Below are 19,646 nucleotides of genomic sequence, written 5' to 3' on the forward strand. Positions count from 1 at the left end.
TATTATTACATCTTGCCATTTAACTCTCACTAAAAGGAATATTAAGTGTACTTCAAATATTTACAGTTAGCTAGTGAGGCATGTCAACAATAATCATGACTAGTTATGTTAAAAGCTCTGTTTTGGCTTAAATATTTTAATTGTACACCAGGATCACCGTGCTAAACAGTAAGTTAAAAGAATCTGAAAACTAACCGATACAGACACAGGCACTTAGAGAAATAAGTGATTAAGGAACTTGACACGTTACTGAATGAAAGTCTTAGATAAAGATCTTGAAAAAAAGATCAACACTTCAGCTACTGCCATGTACAGATAATAAAATCTATGTCACCGTGAGATAACAAGATACATTGCTGCTCTTCATCACTATTACAATTATTCCATACCATAAAATACATAGACTGGTATAATTCAAAACTTGCTCATAATACCCAAAATATCTTACTGCCAATTGCTCAAGACCATCAGATACAGCAATTATTCCTTCTGTTAGCAGGACTGAAGGCTGTCTCAGGCAAACTTGTTAACATGTAATCAAGCGTTACTTATTTTTGCACTAACAAAGCCCAGAAGAAAATGCTGCGAAGTCTCAAAGAGTTCTTGCAAAATTATAAGAATCAATTAGATATAGAATTAATATAATGCAGATGACTGAAGGAAAGATAGTAGTCTTAACACTTAATGTAATCTTCAAAAAATCTCACCTGAATCCTATAGGAGAAAGATTGTTCTTGAAGGAACATTATCTATCTACTTCATGCTGATTTTCTGTGCTGACATCATTTGCATTGGTCAAGCACAAACAAATCTACTTTGCACATAGACACTTTTGGTGGACAGTGAGAGACTGTTTCAAGAGACTGAAATCAATTGCAAAAAGCCACTGTTTAGTTCTACACACACTCCAAGTAGCAAGATTCATACTAACTCCAGTGAGGATGCCGGATAAAGACGTTACCCCCAGGAGTCTGCCCAAACTAATGAGTTCTGAATGAGCAACTTAAACAGATGAATTCAAACACAACCCATGTAGTCATGTATGTTGCTGTATTAACAGGTCTAACTGTCTTCCAATTTGAAGTGCTCATGACATAGCTAGTGTCCTATACCTAGTATGTGGTAAATTTACTTCCAGGACTATTGTAAATTGATTTTCCTACGAGAACAATCCAATATCAAAATCTCCATTAAGAAAAATCTCACTGGTAGGTGTATTTTAATGTAAAACGTAAAAATTCAGAGATTGCTCTTCAATTCCCCAATTTTAATGTTTCTTGCTAAAGTAGAAAAGATATTTGGAAAAAATGTAAACTAAATATTCATATTACACAATATCTGAAGTATAAAAAAATCTAATGTGAGGAAAACTATGCATCACGGGGATCACAGGAAATCCTGATATGTCTTTTTAGCAATTTTTTTTTTTTGGAAGAGTCACAATGATTCTCAAGCACTTCATATAATGCCCATCAGAAGGATCATAGAAAACTTTTACAGGAGGAGACCTGTACTTCGTTCAAGTAAAAACAAAACAACCAAACAAACAAACCAAACCTTTAAAGCATCCACGATATTACAATAGAAAAAACAACTGCGATGGGATGCACGCATGCTTTAGTCACTGTCACTTTTTCTGAGCATCTCTATAGCACTAAAAGAGCATCTTCTCAGTGTGTTACAGAATAAATGCCCTCCACAGGTCAAGCGGTGGATTCATTTGAACAGGAATTGCATTAGCACTGTATGGTAACATTTCACAGTTTTTAACACTATTTTCTGCACAGTTGGAACCGTTTCTTTCTCTCTCTCTCCTCATTAAGGAGACAGAAGCAAACAGCTGTATGAAATTCAGCTATGAATTTCTATCAATTTTGCCAAGAAACCAACTCAATCTGAATCATCATAGTTGGTCTGCCTGTCTTCAGATTCAAAGAGGAAGGCCTTTAGAACAAGAGTGGAAAAGATGGAGAATTAATAGACAAATAATAACCCACTTACTGTAAACACTGTAATATCCTGCCTCTTTGGGGAAGCTCCTCACATTTTATTAGTTTATTTTCTTATCAATGAACAGCCTTAAATTTCCTACCTTTCAACTGTATTCCATAAAAGAATGCAAAAGTTAAACAAGATGATATATGCAATCCTAAAAGTGTCCCCTGTAATGAGGTGTTGGGGATTAGACATGTCATGGGATAAGAACTGTAAATGAATGATGTCATCTTTCTAATTTGGTGCTGAAATATAAATAAACCACTTCTAATGTTTCTTCCTTTTGGATGCCAGATTGCAGTAAAATGTGCACAAAGAAATGTTAATGCTGTAGTAGGCTTCCTTTAGTGTGCCTGTCCTAGAAGCAAAATATTAAAAATAAATAATAAAGAAATGTGAAATGAAAATTGTTTTCCTCTCAAGTGATCATCAAACCATCAAAAAATATATTACTTGTGATTGTCATTAATTTCTTAAAATTATGCTAAACATTTTGCAAAATATTATTTTTAAAAGCTTTTTGGTTTTATTTGTTAGCTCTTCACAATGATAACTAATACCATTTTGAGGTTCTATTTGTCTTTAATTAAGCTACTCTCAGAGTGCTATACTTCCACACTGAACTGTATTTGCCAGGTATGCTTAGCTTTGACTTAAGAAATACAAACCATGGTATTATTTCAAACTTTTAAAAGGAGGAGTTTTGAGGAGAATGAACAGGAGGATTTCTGAAGGAGGAACAAATGTGAAGCCATCCAGAGAAACAATACAATCCTTTTCAGGTTCTTCCAAACAAAATTCTGTGACATTATTTCTGTTTGCTTCCCTTGCTAACTCTTCTAATTTTTAGTAGGCTTTGAAATGCCATGTATATTTTTATTTGAGGAAGAAATTAATTAACCACATTGCAATTTGTTCAGGACCCTAGGGCTTCACAACCCTACACCTCCATACAAGCACATACACAAACATACAGAATGGCACATACATTTTTGAAAAACATTGGTTTATCAGACAGACAGTAAAATCCTCATGGTCTGGGTCCCATATCAGCACATTAAAAGACTGCTTCAGTATTGACTGTGAGGGAGAAATACCATCTACTGACTTGGTAATGCCATCATTTTTTGCAACATCTTCAGCATCCTTGAAAATTTCCTATTCAATAACATCCAAGACCTTTTCTTAGATTACTTTTGAAAGCACAACAGATTACACAATATGACTTTTCTGAATGATCGGGAAACTTAGTCTTGAAACGTACAATTCATGAAAATTAGTGATGATGGTACACACATTTAAACTGTGCCATATCTAATTTGCATCATGTATTACTCTGCATGAGTTAATCCATATCTGAAATAGTTATATAGTTCAAAACTGTATTCACATTTTGCTCTCAAAACTATTATTACTGATACAGTTTTCCTGGAGATGGGGTTTCTCAAAATTTACATAGCCTCAGCTCTGACAACATAATTATAACATCAACAATTTTTTTTGAAAATGCCTGGTGAATACCAGGCCCACACCTGAGAAAGAGCAGGTTTTAATTGGTATTTATACCAGGAAAGAAAAATATGTTCACTTGTAAAATGCAACAATTAATTAACTGCATCTTCTACAGACCAGTATGCCTTAGTTTTAGCCTAAACTGTTTCCTCAGAGTTTTTTGCTAAATTTGTTGACTACATTCAATAAATACCGCATCCATTTTAAAATAAAGGAGTGATAGAGGAATTAAAAGCAGCTTAAATCTAGGTGCACAGGTATATTAACCCTTAGGGCTTGAAACAGTTGTCTTTGATCATTCAATATCACTATTTGCTAAGCTGTCAAGGTCATGAATGGTATGTGTAACTGAATTTTTAACTCACCAAAGAATTTATGATCTAGCACTGTAAGAAAACTGACAGATACTTCTCCTAAAATTCTGTGGTGTTTAAGTAAGGATCTGCTGAAGTGAAATGAAAATCTTTGATTGACTGGTAACAGACTACATAGCTTAACAGCAATCTGTAACTGTAAAACTATAATATTAAAACTGTCTTTTAAAAAATATTTTAGCAAGGTGGCAATAGGGAACTATGCTTTGATCTGTCATATGGATCAAGTTAACAACAAAACTCTCATGAATGAGGTTCAAATGAGGAAAAAATAGTAAGATTTGTTGCTCTGGGATATAGGTATAATACCATTCAATAGCTATTACTTTCCTTTGGATTTTCTTCTCAATCTCTTCAACTAAAGAGAATTTGAAACATTTCTAGAATATTCACTTTCAGTAGGGTAGGAATTTTCCCTAAGTAATATGGGAGGGAGGCAGATACAAGGCCTACAAGCTATCCTGGAGATATTTTGTGGTCTAACTATTAAAAGTATGGAATTTAAAATCTAGAGCGCCACATTCTAGCTTTGATTATTCAATGGCCTCTTGTTGTCTTCAACAACATAGAACATCTATTTCTTGCAATCTCACTATTTGAAAGTAAGTTTATTCACACTTCCCCCCCCCCCCCCAACTAAGTTTTCTAACACTTCCACAAAGCACTTCTCTTGTGACAGGTGTTTAGATTCAGTCTTCCTGATTTCTACTAATAAATTATTTAATCTGAGCATTTTTCCCTAGGACAATAATTTTAGAACACACACACACACAAATATCTATTTTTAACTTTGAAATCCAGAATGTAGGGATCTAAAATCTGTGTGCTTAAGGCTGCAAGTTTATCCAGAAATTGCATAAACTTAGTGGAGTTAACCTGGAATTAATGAAAGCATGTGCAACTGCAATTGCTTTTTCACTATGAATCCAGTGCTTCAGGCTTGAATTCCATTAGCTGTGCGTTAATGAAATGTTTGCTAATGAAGCCAGCTCTGTATTTACTCTCTCAGAATAAAATCAGTTTTCATGTCCAAACAATATTTTTACACATTCTTTGAAAACTGTTATCGTTTGAAGTGAAGAATTTCTTATAATTTCTGCTGCATCACAATACAAAAGTTGCTAACTGCCATAGAATAAAATTTATAGCTGATTTGTTATATGATAAGTCACAGTTAATTAAATATTGGACAACAAATGTTGTACTTGGCCTCAGACATCCTTAAAGTTCACCAAATTACATTCGGCACTCACAATCTGTTAAAAGACTAGAATAGTTTGCACAAAATGAAGACTTCACAAAAACAATTCATTTGTTCGTTAAAAAATACAAATTATTCCACAATGTAGACTGTTACATTTGTGTAAGACAGGAAGAGATTCTTGAAAAGTAGGTACAAAAGGTATTTCAGAAGGCAATACAGAATGCTGTGTTTCCAAGTAACCCTTATGGTGACTTCTAAGACCAATGAAGTCATCACTGGCTATATTAAAAAATAAAATTAAACTATGAGTAAAGCCTCTATTTCTAGAACTTAAGCAGATTCACTGTTTTGTGGTGGGTTTTTTTTGGTTTTTTTGTTTTTGGGGTTTTTTTTGGGTGGGGGAATCTCTTCTGCAAGTTTCCATTTATTGTTGTTTGACCATCATTTAATCTCTTTCTGAGATCAAAAATAAAAAGTTCAAGTTCCAGCTTTGGAGCCTCTAAAAAACATATTCAACATCACTGTCACTTAGTTCCACTCTCTTTGATCATCTCAAGCTTACTAGAGATACATGCATCAGGATGTATCCCTGTGGCTTCTGCCACGGCTTTTATATGCATCAGCTTTGGCTTCTGAACTTCTGAGCTAGCCAATTCTGTAAAACATGCTTGTTTTAAGCACCTGGACAATGTCCATGCTTACGGCAAAGCTCACACTAAATGTTTTGCTCTGTCAGGGACCTGCTGACCTACCTTCAGAAGCAGAAACGTGCAATTTGATAAGCCAAACAGTGAGTTTACTCTGCCATCTAGAAAAGAGATTTAAGAAAGATTCCATTGCAAAGTTTCAGTTGAAACTTCTTTTGCTTAAACTTCTTCATACAAAGAGATTTTTGAGTGCTAGTTCACTATATTATTTAGCTGAAACAAAAGAGAGAATTCCTAGTCTATTACTGTTAAAAAGCCTGACCTTGAGATTGCTCTTAATTCTTTTTAATGGTAGCAGACTTGAATCAATACATGATTAAATGAGATCAATTGTTAAAATATATTCACCAGCTATGGTTTTCACAGAAGGACTTGTGTCATTTTTCCACAAGCTGAAGGATCTGTTAATTGGCCATTGCTTTGAAGGACCTTTTGCCAAAACTAGAGCTCCATGGAAGAAGTGGACTTCAACATTCTTCAATATACTTCAAAGTATTCCAGAGCATGTATTATTTTATGCTAAGTATTCAGGCCATTTCTGACAGCATAATACTATCAAAATAATGCTAATTATTTAAAAAATAAATTATACTCTTGTCTTCAGTCATTAGAAATGTATGATAATGTTTAATTCAGTCTTTTTTCTTCTTATGCAGTGAGACACCAAGAAAATTCCAACAGAAATAAACCTTAAGTTATGAATCCTGTAAGTTTACAAGCACTCATCAGAAACGAAAAGATAACAAAAACATTACAGTACGGTAACCAACTAGGGACTCCAGATGCTAAATAACTATCATAATCATAACCGTATGGGTGTTGGAATGCATCACTAAGGGGTAGAGTTATGTTTTAATGAGTGCTTTATTTATGCATTTTCTTTTTATAACATCCCTGTAATGTAATCTATTCTTATATTCTTACTCTTAACTGTATTTTAACATGGGTTTTGCTGCTTTGTTTCCCACCTCCACTGAAGAACACAATTTTTTCCCTGTTAAAATTCCAAATGGGCTAATAAGCATGTTTTTCTTTTCCTGTTATAGTGTATGACTTGTCTTGGGAAGTGTGAGAGACAGGATGCATGCAGGCTAAAAGTGTGCATGATAGCTTATTGGGGAAAAGTTTGGCTACTCCTCATTTAGTTCTTTTTATTTTTTACCTCATTAACGATATGACTGTTGCATAAGAGTAATGAACACAGTAAAGTTTTTATGATAAGAAAGCATATATTTTTTTTCTTTTCCCCATCTATATTAAACTTAATTCATGTGATGTTTTAAATTAAAATCTTACCATTCTTATCATTTGTAACACACATGTAACCAGAACACTTGTTCTTCAGGCCCTGTCTGCCCTTCCCAGTTTCACCCAACCGAGAATAGGGACTAAGAAACAGTACTGAGTGGTTTCCAAGTTTTCATGAAATCCAACCTTCCTCCCAGGTGAAATACAAAAGCAATTGCTGGTCATATTAGATACTCTTGACTCCTGTGAAGCAATGGGAAGCAGCTTCCAACGCAGATCTTGGATCTGATAATTTAGTGTTGAGCATGAGCATAAAAATTTTACATGTATTTCAGTTCTTTTTTAATTAATGCAGTATTTAACTGATATTAACAACCATTAACACCTTCTCCTTTCAAAGATCACAAAATGTAACTGACTTGTCCTGAAAGAAGTTAGAACTCATAGTAAGCCTGCCTCTTCAATAGCTGAAGGATAATAGTCTCACAAACACCAGCTGGGATATTAGACACTTGCAGACTGAGACACGCAGCAGTTCCAAGTGCCAAGCAGACACTTATCTAAAGTACTACGGCCAAATTTCAACTTTCCTGACACTTGTGACTGAACAAAGTTATGTTGATTTGAACATGGTCCATCTGACTTTTAGTTGCGGTCTCTGCATTTACAGTTTGTGTTTTTGAAGTCTTTTTAAGTTCCGTGAATTAAAAGTATGGCTTGAAGCGCAGGAAATATCTTGTAATAATACAGCATACTCAGTAATGTATAGGCTAAAGTCAGACAAATACTTTTAGCATGAGTCCTACTACTGAACTTGGTAATTACATAGGAGTATGTAAGAACATAGACACAAAGAAGTGGGTTAAAAAGCATAATTAAAGCTCTGAAACAGTAGCTGCCTGAGGACATCTCGGGCCAGGTCCTACTAAATGTAGACAAGCAATGTAAGAAGGTAAAATTCTCTGGTTTTTCTTTTTTTTCCTTAACAACAGGAAATAACTCATTAAAAAGATACTTCCCCATAATAATTATTTAAAAGCAGACATGAATCAGAAACTTCAGTAGCTAAACAAGACCTTTGAAACTGCAAATCTCTGGTTAGTAGCACTGATTGTCTTTCAGTGTTTTTAATGTCTGAATAGTTGATTTCAGTTGTAATTTCTGCAATTTCATTACCAAGCCCAGCTCTCTCATTTGTATCATATATAAAATACAGCCTAAGCTGAAATTACTACATTTCTTCCATTACATGCAATAAAAGTTGACAAATAAAACATAAATTTCAACATATGGATGGTATATTAGAATATTGACGGAAATGGAGATAACATCACAACAGTGTCTTGACATGCTTTATAGACACCTTACCTACAACTAATCTTTGATGCTAGATTGTAGAAGTGATAAGTTTTATACACCATCAAAGTAGGAGAAAAATTTGACACCCAATTCTTACAGAATTTTTTAATAACTGGCTACTTAGCACTGTACTTAAGATCAAGTGTTAAATTATATTTAGCTTGATTATCATAGAGTACTCTGTAGCAGAACTTAAGGACTTGTTTCAAAAATGTCTCATGGAGAAAAAAACAAAACAAAACCAAAAACTTTTTGGCTTGGGAGTTCACTCATTTATATAATGGAGATATTTGCTATTCTTATCTGAGATACTTAATATCCATTTTCACCTATTGAGCCAGCCAGATAAAAAATTACAAAAGTTTCAGTGTTAATATATACATTATTTTATATGTGTATTACATACTTTTTCCCTTTAAGATTTCCAGACTCGGTGGAGTTAAACCATTTGTCTGAACAAAGTGCATTATGACAGCTACAGCTATTGAGAGGTTCTAGTATAAGTTCACAATGAGATTATCACCAGTAAAAAAGGGTGCCATTAGACACCGCCATGCTTAAGATATGATATAAATTCTTCAAGGACAAAAAACCTCCACACAGACAACAAACAGAAACAGATTTTAAAGCAGCTCACCAACCACAGAGCAGGAAAGGACTTATGTCCCAGGCTTGTCATGCCTTCAGGGCCTGACGGCTACAAGGCAAAAAGCTCCTCTTGTTGGAAAATGTTTGTGTAAAAATACCATCCCAAAGAATTTGGATTCCTGAGAGCATGAGGAAAAAGTGATGCCATATCCAGCTACAACTTGAGTTCGTTTTTTATAATATAAATTGTCAAATCGTACTGAGAATAACTGAAAAGTTTTGTGTGACCACTGCCAACATTTTCAGTATTTTTCCAACACAGAACATTTCTTCTGAATTAATTAATCTGATCAGGCAAAGGCTCTTAGCTACACACGCATTCTCTTTCATCCCTCATGCCATATGGAGCCTGCCGTGTGAAGCTATAGGGAGAAGTGGGACTCTGCTCTTTCACCCCTACACTGATCTGTCTGCACTCGGTTTATATCTAAGCTGCTTGTACTTGGCAAAATTGAGAATTACAGACTCAGATTCAAAAATATAGATTCAAAATTCAGATTACAAATGAAGATAATAAAACCCAAAGTTAAGACATGCAGAAAGACTGCCTTAGGACATTCCTAATTAATACAAAAGTATTAACTACAAGAGTTTTTAAGGTAGTGAAATTCAAGGCCATTGAATGCATGGGCTGCTGTACTGATGTCAATGGGATCTGAACAGACACAGTTAAAATCAGAGGTTAATAGCCACTTTGCTACATTGTCTAAGATTTTTTTAAGGCAAAAATAACCAGAATAATTTTCCTCATATGGAAGTTCAACACATAAAGCTATTAGAACATCTATTCTTACCTGCCCAAAAGAAAACAAAGAGCTTGTGTATCATAACTGTAACAAAAAATAAAACTCCTAAAACTTAAGGGTCTCCGATTACTCATTTGTTCAAAGTTAGGTGCTTAAAGCTTGAGCAAGATCAATATTATGAGTGATAGCAAACAGTATAAACAGAAGAGGAAAAAAAATCGTACAACAGTCAAGTGTATCTGCAGTACCCGTGTGAACGGCTTTATAACATGGATTCTCTTTACTGTGCAGTAACATTAAGACTCAACAGTACAATAAGTCTCTCTCTGAAGTAATCTGTGTATATAATAATTAACAATAATAATAACAAGAAGAACAACAACAAGAACAACATAGCATTCTGTGCTACTATAATATTGCCACCTGTGAAATCCAAGGAAATCTGAAACATGAACTTAGTTTAACATCAGAAACAGAAGCAATAGAGATTAGGAACCAACACAATACCAGGACAGTGCTACTGATCACAGGTTTTACAGATGATAATGTCTACAGGAACCATAAGAAAGCACTGCAAGACTTTTTTGTTCCCACACTTGTTAAACATTAGCAGGCTTAAATGTAATTAATTAATGCACAGTGTTGCAGAAGAATGTTTTGGACTGCCAGAATAATCACAATGACAACAACTTCTAATCCTGGTTTTTTTTTCTTATACAGTAATATAAACACTTTCAATATCATAAAATACACAATGCAATACAGCTGAATTAATCAAACAGGGAAAATATAGCTTGGGGCATTTTGTTATTCTTGAGTGCTTGATGTCACCACCATAATATCACATTAGCACTATTTCTGATGTATTTAAATAGAACAGTATATGTAACGCAACACACTGCCTTCAATTCCATTTTACTCCTCTGCTGCTGCAAGAATCCTTTGGAATATTTGGATTGGATGTTAATTATTAAGAAATACTTCTATGTATTCCATGCAGGAGAAAATATCTCTAGTGGTTAATATACTAAGAAACTGTGGCTACACAGATTTTTTAAATTCTTTGATTGTTTCTCACCCTTTTTGTTTCATTAGCGATATGTTAATGTGATGAAATATAGAGTAGTGAACTAATAGACTAGAGAAGACTGCCAAACACCAGCTTTGCCTCTGGCCAGAGTGTTCTGTACACCTGCAGTCTTGAAAACACTGGAAAGGTTTCTAATTTCATGTTTTGAGAAGAAAAATAAAATGCTCTCAAGGAGTTAGAAGACTTTGCATTTTGGCCAACTCCACGTACATTTTTGGCTTTATATCCCAAAAGCAAAAAGAGGCAACAGGGAAATTTTCTTGCAGTATCCAAATTCAGCATGAATCAGGAACATAGCAGTGTCTTCTGCTCTTACCAAAATCTCTTGAGCTGTTCTAAAAATGGACCTTAAGCTAATTATTTCATGAAGGATTGCATCACTATACAAATTTCTCTAAAAATAGCTGTCTTAGAATTCTCAAAAGGAATCTTGGCCAGGATGATTATAAATATTATGTAATCACTCAGCCAAGCCCTCATGCTGATTTGTTTAATACTGTATTTCTAAAAGTTTTTTTAAGCCTACTACAAAGTTCTATGGCTCTCAAAATAGAGCATTTGGTGTATGAATCAGAACAATTCCAGTGGTTCTGTTTTACTGGGAATGCTTTTATTTAAACCACTAAACAATAAATATTTAACTGACAGATTGCAGCTGCTAAATTGTCCTTATATCACTAAAATTAAATATGCTTGTTTCTTATGAGAAGGTGTTTGTAACACAGAGGTCAGTATTATTACTACTAATTTCACAGGCGGATACATTGTGATACAAATAATTTTCCTAGGTTATCAAAATATAATATGAAAAAACCTGTAAAAGTAAGCCAGCACTTGAGATAAAACCAACGCTTTTCTTCCAGCTTAGAAATAATAGCTATACTTAAACTCACACAGTCACAATCCATAAAAAGACTGCTCTAGTCATTCCCATAAATTATATTTTGGTCTTTAATATATGTACATCTGTAGCTTCATATTTAAAACAAATCACATATGTTCTCATTCCACTACAAAGGCAGTATATTTCATTTTTTTAAGATGCTCCTTTATCTTTTTCATTGTGAAGAACTGTGACAAATTACTTCAAAATCAATGTCTTGGTGGTTTACATTCTGTTTGATGTTCCCAAAGGCCAGAAAAATAAGAATACAAAAACTAGAGAAAGGCATTCAACTGTGTATTTGGTGCTAGGAGCATTACTTCAGTAATGAGCTATTTAAAAAAAGAAAAAACCCCTGAAATTTGCAACTGAGACTTTATTAAACTTTCTTTTTTTTGAACGCATTACATTTCTGGTTTAATTCTATTTTGGTTTAGATTACTATTGTGATATCCATTGTCAGTCTGTGGGCACTGTTGAGCAATGAAAATCAGTATATTTGTCAATGCAGAAAACATTGACATTCTATGACTAAAAAAATAATTGATTAGTTCAAATGAAAAGGACGCAGGTGTCCTTTGGAATTTGGGGGTGGGGGGAAAGGGGGGAATTTGGAAAGTAAATACTTTGCCTCCAAGCTGAGTAATAAGTGACTTCACTGTTGTAAGACAAACTACATTAAAAATAAAAGACATAAAATAACATCAAGTTTTTGACATGGATACACTCAAATGAATATTCATGCCCAAGCAGGCCATGCACTCTATTTGTTTTACCTTTGCCAGAATGGTGCCTGTTCAGACAATAGCCTGTTACTCCTAGATATTGAAAAGTTCTTGGTACTTTTCTTCCTCTCATGGAATTTCTCATGCTCACTGCTATAGCACAAAGTTAATAGTCTTCTGAAGCAACCCTAAGGAAGCTTATTGAGAACGAGGAAGGTTCCCGTTGAAACAAAAAATACACCAGGATGCTTCAGAAGTCTACCAGAGTGATTAGAGAAGTTTTTCACAGTGTAAGTCTGTGGTAAAAGCAGCTACATTTGCATTTAGGCAATTCAATCCCAGTGTAAGTCTGTGATACATTACAGTGCAGTGATAGAATCTGTTTTTCTGGCCCTAATCCAATAACAATAAAATTCTATGAGTAACCTCAATACGTTGGGTTACTCCACAGAGTTTAATAGAATTGACCTCCTGAACCTTTAAGACATCTACTACATACTGTGCCCTATCTCTTTAAATATGAAGCAGGCTTTTGATGCCTGCAATGACCTCATACGGTGGGAGCCACTACAGCTCTTTTACAGCATTCTGAGTAGCAGGAGATGAATCTGCAAACATTTTGATGTTCCAATTAGGTAAGCAGCTATAAATGTTATGAAGTCTATCCATTAAAACTTCACAACCCCTTCGCTTAAATTGCGACCCTCACTGGTCTCATCAGAGTTAGGTGAAAGAGCAGCAGATGGCCCTCTCCTGCATACAGAAATATTAAGGAGGAGTGTTCACATTTTTTGTATGAAAAAGAAAAAAAAATCTGACTCTAGCAAATTTCCTTTCATCAACAGGATTCTCCAGAGGAAGGCAGTGATGCCTGAAAGATGATATTCCTGGGTATTCCATGTATACAATCAGAAATCTTGGATTCTGATGAATTTACATACATACCTCTCCTTCTCTCTCTCTCTCAAGAAACAGCCCTGGTAGCTCTCTCCAAAAAAGCCATTTGCACTTGCTTTTTCATATTGGCAGAGGACTTTCCAAGCTACAGCTACCCTACCTCGGACAAAGAAGCCATCACTTTGCAATAGCAAACTAGCATCCTAGGCTTGGAGTCTAATTCTGTGCTTTGTTTAGGTATTATCCATTGTAATGATCCACAATATAACATGATTTTGAATTGCTAGAAATACGGAACTGGAGTTTATTAACTACATGAGAAAGTCTAGGATGCCACTGAAAGACACAGCAGCAGAAACAAAAACTCAGTTTCTGACAGAAAGAAACTCCCCAAACTGCAAACAAAAGCAAAAATCAGATCAAACTATCAGATATATGATGATGCAGTATGAGGGCTGAAGTTTCACAACAGCTTATTTAGGCAAAGTGATTCACCTGTCTATAAAGATCACAAAATAAAACTTGATTGAAATAATATTTTCTATTTCAAATGGTAAAGCTCATCCTCGCTGAAGGCTAATTTCAAATTATTGCTGCTTTCCTAAAATGAGAAGTCTTTCAAAAAAAAAAAAAAATGCTCTAGGGAGACATGGAGGAGATAAAGAGAGCAGATGCAATTAGATGCTCAATTGCAGCATCATTACATGAACTCTGCAGTATAATGAGGAAAACGTAATAAGATTACGTAAAGAAACTCTAAAATGTTGCTTCTATATGAGTTTTGCTGACATCTACAACAGTGCATGTACATTTCTAGGCAAGGTGAAATCGTGTTCAAGCAAATTTCTAACTTCAGTTATTCCTCTAAAATAATTACAAATTATTTCCCAATAGCTTGGCTACATCATTTAAGACAATCCCTATCAATTACTGCTTTAAACTTCAACAACTGCCCTTCTTTTTCTGCAGATCTAACACAACAGTGAAATGAAAGTCTGGGTCTGAAGAGAACACTTCTCAGCAAAATTTGGAGAATATAAGTAGCAGCACAGGAATTGTAAAAAGAAGACAGAAATAAGTGGAGCAAACCAACTTTCTTCTGAAACAGTAGAAAATACTTTTACATTTAATGAAAAAAATCTCATAAAACTGATGCACCTGCAATAGCAATTTTGTAGCAACACAGAATAGATATAACAGTGGTTTTTGTGTTCAGGAGATGCAATATTTGATGTGCAAATCAAGAATAGTACTTCCTCTAGGATATAACTATATCAGAATAAATATCTGAATTGCAGACACTGAAGGAGAAAGGAGGAGTTTGTCTGTAACACATTTACTTTTGTCAGCTGATGCCTCTTTGCGGAACAGGGAAAACCTGCTCTTACTGATGCTCTGCTAGTAGGATTTTCAGCCACAGTGCTTCATATGCAGCCAAGCTTTCCCACCACTATGAAAGACAGAGAAGCATTGTGAGGAGCAACGTAGCAGGAAATGCACTGGATTATTTAAGGTCTGCATTTCTCATCCTTTGCCCTGCTGCCTTGGTAAGTTCTCAGCCTCCTGTAGCCATGAGCAGAAGGCTTCCTGCTTGATTAGATCACAGAACCATAGAATGGTTTGGGTTGGAAGGGACCTTAGAGACGATCAAATTCCATAGAATGGTTTGGGTTGGAAGGGACCTTAGAGATCATCTAGCTCAAACTCCCCTGCCATGGGCCAGGACACCTCCCACTAACACCAGGCTGCTCCAAGCCCCATCCAGCCTGGCCCTGAGCACTGCCAGGGATGGGGCATCCACAGCTGCTCTGGGCAAACTGTGACAGTGTCTCACCGCACTTACAGTGAAGGATTTTGTGCTTACAGCTAATCTGAATCGACCCTCTTCCAGTTTAAAGCCATTACCCCTTGTCCTATCACTACATGCCCTTGTGAAAGGTCCCTCTCCAGCTTTCTGGCAGGCCCCTCTGGTACTGGGAGGCTGCTGTAAGATCTGCCTCGAGCCTTCCCTTCTCCAGGCTGATTGACCCCAACTCTTAGCCTGTCTTCATAGGAGAGGTGCTCCAGCCCCCCTGATCATCTTCATAGCCCTGATAGGTAGATGCATCAAAAATCCGTTTGCTACTCTGGCTACACATGAAGGGAATATAGATTTTTATCATTGTCTACCATGTTATCTTGGCTCTCAAAGCAAAAATTCCTCCTACACGATAGAGCAGGACTGGATTTGGAGGCCTAATGTTTAGTATTATCTAGTGAGTCATCTTCTAATATTTATAAATATATCTTATTTTGTGATCATATTAGGCTGGAGAAGTTGGATTTTTTTTTTGTTATTTCCATCAGTGGTATAACAGCTGTGGAAATGGTGGATGGGACAAATAAGGCCATAAGAAAAAAACTGATGCTGCAGCTGGTCATTCACTGAAGTTCTAGTGTATCAGAAATAGATTTGGAGATGACACATCTCAAACTGAAGAACAGGGTGGATATATAACACACTGTGGAATCTGTCACCTCCCCCGCCCAGCCAGCACAATCATAGCAAGAAAGAGTAGCGCTAACAAGCCTTTGTGTTGGATGCACATGTGAAAGCTTTGGGGGCTGACAGTGGTTCTCCCCAAAGGGATTAAAGAAGTATGAATGATCTCTACAACCTCTATTATCAGATAATTCTCAAGTGTAATAAAGTGTTGACCTAGTTAAACCACATTCCTGTTCCTGGTGTCTCTTTTTTTTGTGGTGTCTGAGATAACAGGGAGATTATTTTGGCATCAGTTTAATCTAGTTAAATAGCTTTACTGAAGATCTTTATCACTATAAATAATGGAGGCATTTGAAGTATTTGGTTACAATTCTAACTCAAGTTATCCAAAACAATGCCTCTCCAGCAATCTTGCTGTTCCTTCACTCCGAAGAAAGTTATGAAAGTTTTGAACACTTTTCAGCGATAGCTTAAAGGTACTAAAACAAAGAAAAAAAAAAACAAAAAAAACCAACCCAAACCAAACAAACAAACAAAAAAAAAAAAACCAAGAAAACCTCCCTGTTTGCCAATGCCTCTACTGGACATTTTAAAAATCTCCATGGCAGGTATCGTGGAACGTGACAAAATGGTGTATTCATTTACTCTTCAGTAACAAAAGATGAAGGTGAAAAAAGACCTCTAGAAGAGAAGATAACTACCTTCTCTTTCCCAAGGCAAAGCAAAACAAAAAAAATAGAACTATTTGGAACGTGACATCATCTGCTCCACTGCAGCACAGTGGGATGAAGTACTGAAAAGCATAAAGCACAACTGCCTATTTAGCATATAAAATTTGGGTGAAGTGTCTCCTGGCCAGCTGACTGACCTGAGACATGAGTGCATCATGGCTGGAACACAGGTACTTGGCTGGAATGTCTGTAATGAAGTCAGCATCACGAGTGGATAAGTTTCTGCTCAGGGGCTGTTTCCTATTTTTATAGACCTGCTGGAAAAAGCTATAATGATTAGATCTATGAGGTCAGAGCTGTTGGGAATTTAGCATAGCAGCAAGGGTTTTCCTTCATTTTCTGTTAATGAGTGCATGGAGTTCTACAGTATGTAATGCATGATTCAGAAGAAAGAATCATAACATTGACTGTGCAGTATGTCCTAAACATCGCTAACATGGCATGCTCATTTGTAAAGTGGCACACTGTGCCACTGTGTCAAAGTGACAAAGGGACAAACTTTGACAGGCTAAGGAGACCAGAATGATTTTGCTGATGGTATTCTCCTCCTCTTCAAGCAACAATCACAGAGTTTAGTAATATCACACAAAGGAAAACATCAGATACGACACCTTCAGACATGGTCTGAAAACATCTTTCTCATCTTTTTCACCTATTCTGAAAGAGGAAAGTGTTTAACAACATACATGACACCAGCACATGTCTTTACTACCTAGGTTATCTGAACATCCTTTGTCCTCTTGCCTACAGCACCTCTTCTGGCTATGAGTATTACCTTCCAAAAATCAGGGGGAGTATCCACTGCACAGTATGCAGAGTTTTAATCATTTTAATTGGACCAAGAGACCTATATACTGTGTCTGGTATATGTGTACTGTGTCTAGGACGGTTATTTTCCTCATAAATAAAGCAGAAGATAAATTAAATTTGCTTGTGATAAAATCTATTTCTAGAGTTTGTAACTACACGTTTTTTTATTAAAACCTCAAATGACTTACAGCGTTGAAGACAGGGTGATTCCTACTAATTTGAGAATTTATTTTAAGGATAATCATGATTTCCAGATAACCTCTTAGAAAGCCTGAAACCTTCTGAAAACACAATTATTTTACAACAGATAAGCAAATAACTGAAAAGGGTTAGAAAATTCAACAGAACAGATAGATCTTGCTTTATGGCAAAGAGCATCTGCTCTCCTCTGTCTCACGTAATGAAGAAGGTTGCAAGCTATATGAGGAGGGAAAACAAAGTGTATTGGCTGCATATGACATGAGCCAAGCAAACGTGCAGCTAAATACTGAACAATCATAGAGAAGCAATAAACACTTACATTGAACACCTCCTACCTTTTGTAACTGCTGTCACATGTCAGACCTGGCTTGAAGACTTTCAATATGAGGTTAGAATAAAATAGTACAAATGAAAATGATGCCAATTTTCTGTTGCCATGAAAGTATGAAAATTAATGTCTCCCTACCTGCTGCTTTAACTGATGTACTAATCTGTCCTTCTCTCGTTTGAGAGCCATTACTTCCTCTTGAGTCTTCTTTTTCTTTGAAGCAGACAGTTCAAGCAAGGCAATGTTTGCATCTTTTTCACTAATTGCAGCAAGCAAAGCTTCCTGTCTGATGAAATAAAATTAATTTTTTTTTATATTCTCATTAAAACAGAGCATATAATACTATACCATAATACATGAGATATTTCTTTTAACCAATAGAACAATCGACCACATTCTGAACACTCTTTAAGTAGCAAAAATTTTCAAGTCTATTCAAATCATGAATAAACCAATTAGCCAAAAAGCTGTCTTTTTAGATTTTTCATTATTTACTATTTCATAAAACATTTACCTCAGTGTATTTTACTACAATACGCTATCTAACAGTTATTTCTGTGAAATGGCTTGCTTTTAAATATTTTTGGTATTTATTTATTTAAATATGATATTTATTTATTTAAATATACTTTCCTGAATTCTACATTATCTTACATAAATCTGTTGTGAATTATCCAAATCATACAGATTTAATAATAAAAAAGGAAAGTGATACAGGTAAAATGTATGTTTACATTATCTTGTTAATTTGGTACTCTCAAGACCTCAATACAGAAACCTCTGAACATCTTCCTCACATTTACTTGAATGTTTTCTGAAGGATTCATTATTATTATTCATGCGTCACCACAAAATTATAATTCTAGAAGTAAAACATAACATCTAGAAAAGAAGTTCCTTGATTCCTTTTCCTTTGGGATCTTGAGCCCTCAATCTCCATAAAGAAAACAGAAACACAGAGTATTCAGAAACATATAAAATTACATAGAAGCTAGCAGGGGCATATTGTAAATAGTTTGTAAGGACATATGACAAAGCTGATTTTTACAACATGCAGTTGGAGGCACAAATCTTGCCGTATCTTACTATTTTTTATACTCTAAAAAGCTCACACTGGCAAGGTCATAATCTGTCCCCCATTTTCCTAAACAACAGAAATATATTAATGTTTCAATGCATTCCACGACAGACTATGACTTATCAGCCACAAAAAAGCATATAATACTTAATAGCTTTTAGAACAGAGTATGTTGTGGCCTATGCCTTTTTCCAGGACTATATAAGATCAATCAGTAAAAAATAAACACGGATAAATGAGTCATAAATTAACTTTAGGCTCCAACTGCTAATAAATGTAAGAATACAGCTCATGAAACTCATACACTCAAGGTGAGCTACAAGTTTGGAATTCTCATAGTCCTTTGCTTGCCAGCAAAAATGTCAAGAAAGCTATTTCACTTTTATTTCAAAGTTCCTAATGTATTAATGTAAATATTTATAGGACAATATTTCTGATGGAGTCAAACAAAAACAACCCATTTATTTTACTCTCAAAGTTATGAGACATGGATCAATTTTAGATAAACAGTTGCATTTTATTCACACACTTAAATAGTCTCATTTATTATCCTGTCTTCCTCATTCTAATCACAATTAAATGATGTTTAAAAGAGGATCCCATAAGTCTCCAACAGTCTTAATTA

General features: G+C 35.2%; 1 protein-coding gene across 4 annotated transcripts in view; it reads right to left on the reverse strand.

Annotated features, from left to right (window-relative positions):
• The window catches only part of ERC2 (ELKS/RAB6-interacting/CAST family member 2), a 521,548-nt gene that overhangs the window by 138,730 nt on the left and 363,172 nt on the right, over nucleotides 1-19,646 (reverse strand). For all 4 annotated transcript variants that reach the window (XM_055710069.1, XM_027805155.2, XM_027805144.2 and 1 more), the window contains one exon: nucleotides 18,082-18,229. In XM_055710069.1, the coding sequence (XP_055566044.1) occupies nucleotides 18,082-18,229 (148 nt within the window). The remainder of the gene's footprint in view (nucleotides 1-18,081; nucleotides 18,230-19,646) is intronic.

This window comes from Falco cherrug, chromosome 4 (assembly GCF_023634085.1).
Source record: "Falco cherrug isolate bFalChe1 chromosome 4, bFalChe1.pri, whole genome shotgun sequence".
Taxonomy (NCBI): domain Eukaryota; kingdom Metazoa; phylum Chordata; class Aves; order Falconiformes; family Falconidae; genus Falco; species Falco cherrug.